The 9,471-nt window shown below is 38.5% G+C and overlaps 1 protein-coding gene across 1 annotated transcript in view; it reads right to left on the bottom strand.

Moving 5' to 3' along the window:
* Positions 1-612: 612 nt before the first annotated feature.
* Positions 613-9,471, bottom strand: part of STXBP6 (syntaxin binding protein 6) — a 94,175-nt gene continuing 85,316 nt past the window's right edge. The window contains exons 5-6 of the mRNA XM_033144411.1: positions 6,128-6,285; positions 613-1,389 (exon numbers count right to left, since the gene is read on the bottom strand). Coding sequence (XP_033000302.1) covers positions 1,366-1,389; positions 6,128-6,285 — 182 coding nt within the window. The 3' untranslated portion in view covers positions 613-1,365. The remainder of the gene's footprint in view (positions 1,390-6,127; positions 6,286-9,471) is intronic.

Here is a 9,471-nt window from a genome sequence, read left to right as displayed (position 1 = left end):
GCTTAGCAAATATTCAGTGCTATCAGAGGAAAGGGTGTGGTTGGATCCACACGACTTAATCATCTCTTGAAGGGAAATAGGTACGAATGATCTGGTACTGATGCTGAAAAAGCATACAGAACTGACTTTATGTGCAATGGATGTGCTTATAGATCAAGTGTTGCAAGCTAACTGAGTAACTGCGAACCCTAAATACTGGATGCTGAGCTCTAGTGCCAAGAACTGAATGCATAGCTCCAGTTCCCAAACTCAACCAAGAGGCTTTTGTTGTTAGATCAAATGGCAAAAGCTTCAAAACCAACAAAATTTGTGTGTGTGCAAGTGAGCATTCCACAAAATGCAAGGTTAGTTACTCTAAAATTATGAGTCTCCTTGGGAACCACTCAATGTAAGGGCAGCTCAACCATAGCTTCTCCTAGCCAAGGATGGTGAGGCTGTAGTGTTGGGAATAAATGTACCAAAGTTACTCAAAGCAGTAAAATTGAAGGATGCTTAACATTAAGCAGAACTGCAGCTTCAGCAAGTGTAGTAAGTGTTCGTGGACACATAAAAATGCTGGAATGATTCCTGTAATGTGGATTTGGAATGTTCCCTCTCTCTCTCTCTCTCTTATAAAAAAATGTCATTTACAAAGGGAAAATTCTATTTTATAATTTGACTGCTAAATTCCAGACTAAATGTAAAGACATTTAGAAATTTAATCATTAGAGTTTCCTTAGGTCTTAACATCTCAAGTGTGAATTCTAGGTGGTATTATATAGTCCAAAGAATAAATCAGAACAGTAAAAAAGAAGTTATTTTGAAAATGTAGTGTTGACTGCAGGGTGACATCTAAAATCCAGATTTGCACTGTGGTGCTGGTGATGGCACATGCAAAATATGAGTATTAATACTGGCAGAAATGAGGCTGCTTTTTCATAGCAAATAATTCATTTCGTTTTGCTCAGTGATCGAAGGCATAAACTTTGTAGCTCTAAAAATTGTTCAAAGAGATAATTGTAAACCAAATTCCTTGGATTTTATTTTCATTTGGTAATCTTCCCTGTAGGTAGTTTTAGTTCTTCTTTCTTAATACTGGGGAAAGTGTGATGTTGAAGATCAATGCAGTTCAGTATGTCCTTTGGTCCAATTTCCATGTTAACACCATCTCTTATTTTAAATAATAAAAAACATATATGGTAATAGTGCAGAATGGCTTAGCAATACAAAAATATAGGAATACAACTTATTTCCTACATAGTAACTGGAATAACTGGGCTTCAATGAACTGTAGAAAAAAGCAGAAATGTGGTTGTATTTCCAGTAAAAAAAATGATGAATCGAGCTTTTCAGTTCCTCTTGGAAAGATCTTTACAGTAGGCATTTTCAGCACTTGTGCTTCATGGCAAGCTGGAGGGAAAATATGTGAGAGAGTGAGAGATGCATTAAGACTTATTTACAATTATGGCTAGACATTTATGAACTAGGCTTAGTTCCTGTGCTGCAGAAAAAAATGGAAGCATGTATATATTGGATGCAAATCCCAATAAAACTTTCTCCTGCTGAGTTTATATTGCTTGCTACATTCACAGACCATATAATCAATACAGAAGGAAGATACTTAGTTGTTTTCACTCACTTCAAGGTGAAGATGTTGAAACCAAGATAAAAAGAAATACCTTAAAATTACTTTATTTAGACTAAATTATAAATATCACAGTTACAGGTAGGTAGCCGTGTTGGTCTGCCATAGTCAAAACAAAATAAAATAAAAAATTCCTTCCAGTAGCACCTTAGAGATCAACTAAGTTTGTTCTTGGTATGACCCTTCATCGCCTACAGACAGCCACCCAATCTTAAACAACTCCTCACCCACAATAACAGGACTCAACATGGACACTGGTAACAGAGCCTGCAATAAACCCAGATGCCAACTTTGCTGCCACATAAACCCAGACAACACCATTACTGGTCCCAACAACATCAAACATACCATCTCAGGACTATTTAATTGCTCATCTTCCAACATTGTGTATGCAATCAAATGTCAACAGTGCCCTTCTGCTCTCTATATTGGACAAACAGGCCAAACCCTACGCCAAAGGATAAATGGACATAAATCTGATATCAGGAATCACAAGACAGAGAAACCAGTAGGAGAACACTTCAATCTCCCAGGACATTCTATAAAAGATCTCAAAGTAGCTGTCTTAATACAAAGGAATTTCAGAAACAGACTGGAAAGAGAAGTGGCTGAATTGCAACTAATCACCAAACTTAAAACCATGGAGACACCTGGTCTGAACAAAGACATTGGATTCTTATCTGATTATACATGACAAAGCTATCTTTAGCCATCTCATCCCTTGCCTTTCCCTGTAAGACCCTGTAAAAATTGCAGTCGTTAACAGTTGTCAACAGGTTTTCCACACCTATCAGCTGATCACCCACTCCCACCAGCCTTCTGAGTAATACCCCTCCCCACTCCCTCACTATATTTAAGGGTCTGGTGACTTCTGTTTCAGTGTATCTGAATAAGTGTGCATGCACATGAAAGCTCTTACCAAGAACAAACTTAGTTGGTCTCTAAGGTGCTACTGGAAGGAATTTTTTATTTTATTTTGTTACAAATATCACATGCAATGTTAATGAGATTATCTAACTTCTAAAGAAAGCTTTGAAAGGAAATATAAGCATATTAAACCCCTCCCCTCCTCATTGCAAATACAGAACTAACAGTAGCTTGAGTGATCCCTCCAAAGCAGAATCAAACCACGGTTTACAATCTTAGTTTGGAGGGATAGCTCAAAACACTGTTCAGGGGTCCTGATGTCAAAACAAACTGCAGCTTGATTTATACAAAAATGCAATTAAGACCATTCTACAAGGGAGATGGAAACACACAGAGACTCTTGATTATGATCCTCTATATATAGCTCCATAGCATAAGCTAGGAGGAGTGTTCTCAGATATGAACACCGTAAGTTGACAAAAAATAATAATATCAATAACAGCCAAAACCCTCCCACAATGAAAAACCCTAACCAGTACCCCAGTGCCTCAGCCCAAGAGTCTGTTCAGCAGCCTCACCTTTTGCAGCTGGAGTCGGTTGGGACTAAATCAGATTAAAATCACCTTAACCTTCAAAGCACCTGGGTAGCCTTGTCGAAAGAAAATGTTTTTTTTAGCAGGTGCCAAAAAGAGATCAGCGAATTCACTTGCTCAATCTCAATAGGCAGGGAGTTCCAAAGTGTAGGCTCTGCCACACGAAATGATCGAGTTCTTACAAATGCGGCACAGGTCTTATATGGCACCTGTAATAGTGCCTATTCCACCGACTGAAGCGGTCGAGTTAGGCTGGTCCCAAGTTGTTAAAGGCTTTATATGCTAATAGGAATAACTTGAACTTGGCCCAGTAGCAAATTGGTAACCAGTGCATATCTCTTGAGTTATCCTTATGAATATTGAACAAACCTGTGTCATAGGAAGCTAACAGAGTACCAGTCCATTGTTGGCGACACTGACCGGCAACAAATCTCTTGGGTTTCAATAAATGATCCCACCCCCCCTGCCCCCGGCACTCAAGACTTTTTCGATTAGATAGCAATAAAACAGCTGCATCTTTCAATATCAGCTTTCATATTGGCACTTATATCTGGTTATTTTGGGATACACACAGAAAAGCCTTTTCATGTGATGTGCTAGCAAGCATCTCTCCTCACATCTTATCCACTTAATACAGAAATTAACTTGACATGTAGCCACTCCCTGGACACCACCTCAGCCATCTAATCACAACATTTTAATAGTGATATCAGAAGCTGACGAAATGTCACAGCATTTGTGCCACATCTTTCAAGTGAGATCCTTGACTGGATTATGAAATGTTCCTTAAAAATGAAGGTGCTGAATGGCACAGATATTTACTTAAATCCTTAAAAAAACAAACCAAAAAAACCCATTAATGGACGTCATCATTAGGATTTTTGCCAGTGCAGGATTATTTTACATTTCAGGCATGGCACAGATTAGTATTGGGAACAAAGCACATAAACCAGCAACTTGTATAAATAATTGACTTTGCAACAGTGACTCTGTGAAGTCACTTCAAAGAGTTTAAAAGTAAACACAAACCAGATTAAATAGTTTGTTTCGCTACTTTCAAAAGTGGGAGAAAGCAACACAGGAATTCAGTATTGCTCATTAGTATTCAGTTCCGAATGTTGCAGAAAAACATAAATGCAAGATAAATAAATGAGGATTAAAGGGACAAGTTTCAAGATTTTCCTGTAGTTTCTAGGGGCGTGATACGATGCCTAAAATAGGGAGTTATGAGAGAAAGGCTGTGAATGCAGGAGATACCAAGTCTTGAGAACACTATGAAGTGCGTTTAAAGGAAAGCAAAAGGCTTAGCAAAGAAGCCAATTACCGGTATGTGGGGAAAGACAGAGCTTGCTAGTCTGGATCGCAGGCAAGGTTAACAGATCAGGCTTGTTTGAAAAGAGACTTGCCCCAAGGACAGGAAGTGCTTGGGCTGAATGGATGCAGTGCAACAGAAGTCTGGGAAGACAAGCTGTGGGGTATATCTGGTCTATATGGTCTATATCTGCTTCCAACTCCATTTATAGAAGCATATGTGTATGTATAGTCCAGACAGTCCTCTGCTAGTAATTGTTAGTGGAAGTTGCTGCTAGACTGATAAAGATTCAAAGACCAAGATATCCACTTTTGTTTTAATCGCTGGTAGCTATTCTAAGAGAAGGCTTTATATCAACCTTCACCAACATGGTGTTCGAAATTAACTTCTGCATAAAAACATGCATTCTTTAAAGTGAAGCGAGCACCCATCTTCTACGGGTAAAAAAGTAAGAGTATTTGTAGGCACAGTTAGAAATATAAGCTCCTTTTTTATGATGGAAGATGTAAGGAATAGCCACAGTAATACCAAGGGCAGCACAAGACTTAGTGTAAATATATATTAGGAAAAATGCTACAATGCAATCCAAAGGACGCATTTTGTACTGCTGGTGGCAACATTCCTCTCCTGGTCCTGACTGTATCGCAAAGCAAGACAGGAGATGGAAAATGCAAATGCAAGTCCTCATATCCTTTTTTGTTAGGTCTTGCTGTGTAGTTTGATGCAATGCTTTGCTTGCAATCTGTGGAACTTTTTTTTCTTGTTAGATATGTGTTACTCTGCTCAGCTTTCAAACCATGTCAACAGAATATTTAACCAATAAATTCTTTAAAAGGCCAACAAAAGACCATTTTTGTGTAAATGGATGAGGTCAGATGGAGATACTGTGTACCTGTGTTTAAGAACGGGATCTGTTCTGGAGCCCCGTTCGTAACCCGTGACGTTCTTAACCTGAAGCGCCGCGCCTGCGCATGTCCGCAACATGATTCGGTGCTTCTGCGCATGCGCGAACCGCCGAACGCGTTCCGTTACTTCCGGGTTCAGCGCGTTCGTAACCTGTGTCGTACACATCCTGAAGCATGCGTAACTCGAGGTATGACTGTACTATGTTCTTTATTGCCCTTCATACAATTACCTAGGAGCAGATCCTTCTATTCATTCCAGAATTTTTTTAGAAGGTCAAACAGGTGATTTCAAAATTAGATGGTTGCTGGCTGATAAAGATATGTTTGTTATTTATGAGGTTGCTTTGTACATGCTAGCAGTGAGAAGCTTGTCAGATGAAAAGCGTTGGCTGTCATTGTGATTTTTAAATCTAAAATATTTGGGGAACTTTATAATTGTATGTTTTGTTAATTTGCAGCTCTGAACCCATCTCTGTTGTATTACATCATTTTATGGAATGTTGTGCTTTATTTGATTTACTTAATTGTTGTAAAACACCCCTGCGCTACCTCAATGTGCAGGCACTAGAAGTGTGGGCTGCATATTTTTCAAACAAAGAAACAAATACCAGCGCTAGCTTACCAAATCAGAATATGCCCCTTTGCCAGCATTTATCAACAAGGGTTTGGTACCTTTTGATGAGATTAAACAGTTGACAACAATATGTGAAAACAATGTTGCATATTAATATTAGAAGTTTCCTAGCAACCTGCTTCTCATAGCAGTTATTACCACATAAAGGATTTATTTTCCTTTTCCTTAAGCTGTATTTTATTAATTTCATACCTTGTGTGCAGTTTCTGCAAACTGCTGGGCACTGTTCTTCATATCCTCTGTCTTTTCCTCTGCTCGACCTAACCTTTCACCACGCTCATTCAAAGCTTGACTTGCCTTCTGTACTGCACTGGTTACACTGTCTGCCGCCGAATGTAATATGCTATTTCCTACAATAAAATAATAACAATAATAAATTGTTAGAAACAAAAATGGAAAACTTACGTCAGAACTGTGAATGACATGATCAAATGTATCACAACATTTTCTAATTTCAGAACTCTCTGATATAAAACAAACAAGGTTGGATCATAGGAAGACAGGAATTTATCTTCTATTAGCCCATTGCTCCAATTGGCTCAATATTGCCTGCACCAGGAGACCCACACTTGTTGGGCCCATGGACACATTTGGAAATCTAACATGCTGTCATGGGCACCACAGAATACCCAGCTGATGGTGCTCAAAATCCTCTCCAAAATGGACAAATCACCTACACATACACCAACACGAAATAAAACACACACATGTACACAAATGAAAGCAAACCACCCTCCCAAAACAGGTAAATCGTCCCAAACCAAAACAAACTCTTTCTCCTTTTCTCCCCACCCACATGACATCTTGGGAGGGTTGTCCGATGTCCAGGACTACAGGTCTACAATGACTAGCAGTGACTCTCCTGTGCGTCATTCAGCTCCATTTTCTAGCTTTACCTGGAAATGCCATGGAGTGAACCTGAGACTTTCTGCAGGGGCCCCACCACTGAGTTAATGCCCTTCAACCTATGAGACTCATGAGTGGAGTTCTACTCACAGAACAGAGCTTTGCCATCTTTTCCTGGAATAAATAGAGAAATTCTATACATGTCTGGATGAGAACTAAGTCCAACTGAGTTGGATAGGACTTACTCCCAGGTACTTGGTATAGAAAAGAAAAAAGTGTTCATGTTCCCAAATACTTTTTTGAACTTTTTAAATGCTGAAACAAAACTGATGAAAATATCACTTTATGAAGCGGTACATGTTCTTTTTCTTCTCAGCTTAGTCTTCCCCAATCTGATGCCCTCCAAGTTTGTTAGGACTTCAACTTCCACCAGCCTCTGCCCATTATATCCCATGGTGGGGAATGATTTGGGGGTGTGGCCTAAAATGTCTGGAGGTGTGATTGCTGCATGTGTGGTTTTCTGCCAGTGTTTGAGCTGTAGATGAGATACTTGACTTTCTGCTCTCAGATCTAATATTCATTTGATGTGACTATTGAATGCTTTGCTTCAGCTGATCACTGGATAACTAAGTCAATTTTCAGAATGTGAGAATTCTATATATACTTTGATAAACAACTGAATTTCTGATGCAAATTTGAATGCACCAGTATTTGTGTAAATAGCTCCTGTGACATAAAATATAGAATTCCTACATAGGGATCAATGGCTTGATGTTCACACCTGTAGTTTAGGGAAGTTTTTAAACTGTGATATTTTAAATGTATTTTAATGTTTGGTGGAAGCCGCCCAGAGTGGCTGGGGAGACCCAGCCAGATGGGCGGGGTACAAATAATAAATTATTATTATTATTATTATTATTATTATTATTATGTAGTGTTATAAAGTATTTAGTCTTGAAAATATATTATTAAGTGTTTGCATTGCTTGTGGTCTAACAATGCAATGAATTTTGAAATCGTCCACACTTTTCTGAGAAAGGCCATGCTCTTGCCTTTCTCAGCAAATGTCTATCTTTCTCTTTGTAGTTTTAAAAGAAGAATCAACTGATTTTGTCAGCAGGAAACAATCATTATTATTATTATTTGCCCCAATCCCACTGCTTGCGTATGACTGTCTCAGTAAGTTGATTCTGGATGACTGTTTCATTTGTAAACCAAACACGTTTGGTTTGATCAGGAGTTTGGCACTACTATAAAAACAACTTTGAGAACTGGTGTCTCATTTCAAAGTGAGTACAATCTGCTATTAAACCAAAAGTTCACTCATTAGCAAATCAGTTCTGTTTATTGTGGTTTAGACCACAGCGCTACCCGTGTCCCTGTATAGGAGCCTAGGGGTAACCAAACTGCTTCAGGATAGCTTAGTCTTATATGATCCACACACAAGGTACAGGCATGTGGTAAAATCAGCATCGGGTAAATAACAAAAAACTTCTTTAAAAACCATAAACACACTTGGAGCATTTATTAAATAAGTTAAGATTTAATGACACACTTTCATGTTTCTCCTTGATGTCTTTCAGTCTGTACCCACAGTTCTGTCTGTTAAGGACATTATCCTACTGTTAGCAACTGTTAGGTGCATGTTACCAGATATATAAATGATAGCTAGGATGAAAATAGAATCTATATTAATCATTTAAGTTCAGTTAATTGTAATAGCTAAAAAGCAGTATATGGTTTGTTTCTGTCAAGCTAATTTCACATTTCATGTAATACGCCATATAATTCTCCCGTTCCACTTAAGTCAGTTAGCATTTATCTCTCAATTCATGTATGTCTCATTGGCTGCTCGCCTGTACACAGCTATACTGCTTAAATCGCTCTTATGTCAATGGGAATCAATAACTGTACACTGGGTTGCTGCTTTCACCTTTATACTGTAATATTAAGCTGTTAAGGCTTATCCTATGTGCTAAAGAGCCCATAGCTTATAACAGTCTTCCTCAACCTCGCCCCTCCAGATATTTTTGGCCTACAACTCCCATGTGACTGGACCTAACGGTCAGGGGTCCCTTTACCTTTACCTACGCTCCTATACAGCACATCATTCCACAAAATCACATTTGTTAATGTGTAAAGGTGTAGAAATTAGAACTGTAAATCTACTAGTGGTGATAATACCAAACAGACCTAATCAATGTATACTGAAATACATTATCTGACAAGATAGGAAGGGCTAAGGTCAAGCTAACAGCCAGGGTATATCCCGAAAAATGCCAAGCCATGTACCACACTATGCATCCCCCATGCAAAACAGTCACTGCGTGTATTAATTTTGTTAAATAAAGGTTACATAAATTTTATGAAATAAGTAAGCAAATAAATTATGCATTTATAGGGACATATAATATGGCCTAATATGCAGCCCTATTATTTGATTAGTGATGCTCAAGTAGAGCCATTTAAACACACACTGGCTGTATTCCTAATTCATTCTACCTCCATAATGTGGAATCAACTGATAAGTCTTCCACAGTGCCGCCATTCCCTCATTAATTCTGCACTAGGTATCAAATAGCCCAAGCTAAGTAGTACAAACAAGAAAGGCTACAGGGAGGTTTCTCTTTTTCTCCACTGCACACATTTCAGAGACGATTTAAGAGCAGAGGTGCTTCAGTATTGCCTGC

This window comes from Lacerta agilis, chromosome 1 (genome assembly GCF_009819535.1).
Source record: "Lacerta agilis isolate rLacAgi1 chromosome 1, rLacAgi1.pri, whole genome shotgun sequence".
Lineage (NCBI taxonomy): Eukaryota > Metazoa > Chordata > Lepidosauria > Squamata > Lacertidae > Lacerta > Lacerta agilis.
Note: the sequence above shows the minus strand (reverse complement) of the source record. Positions and strands in the feature narration are given on the sequence as shown.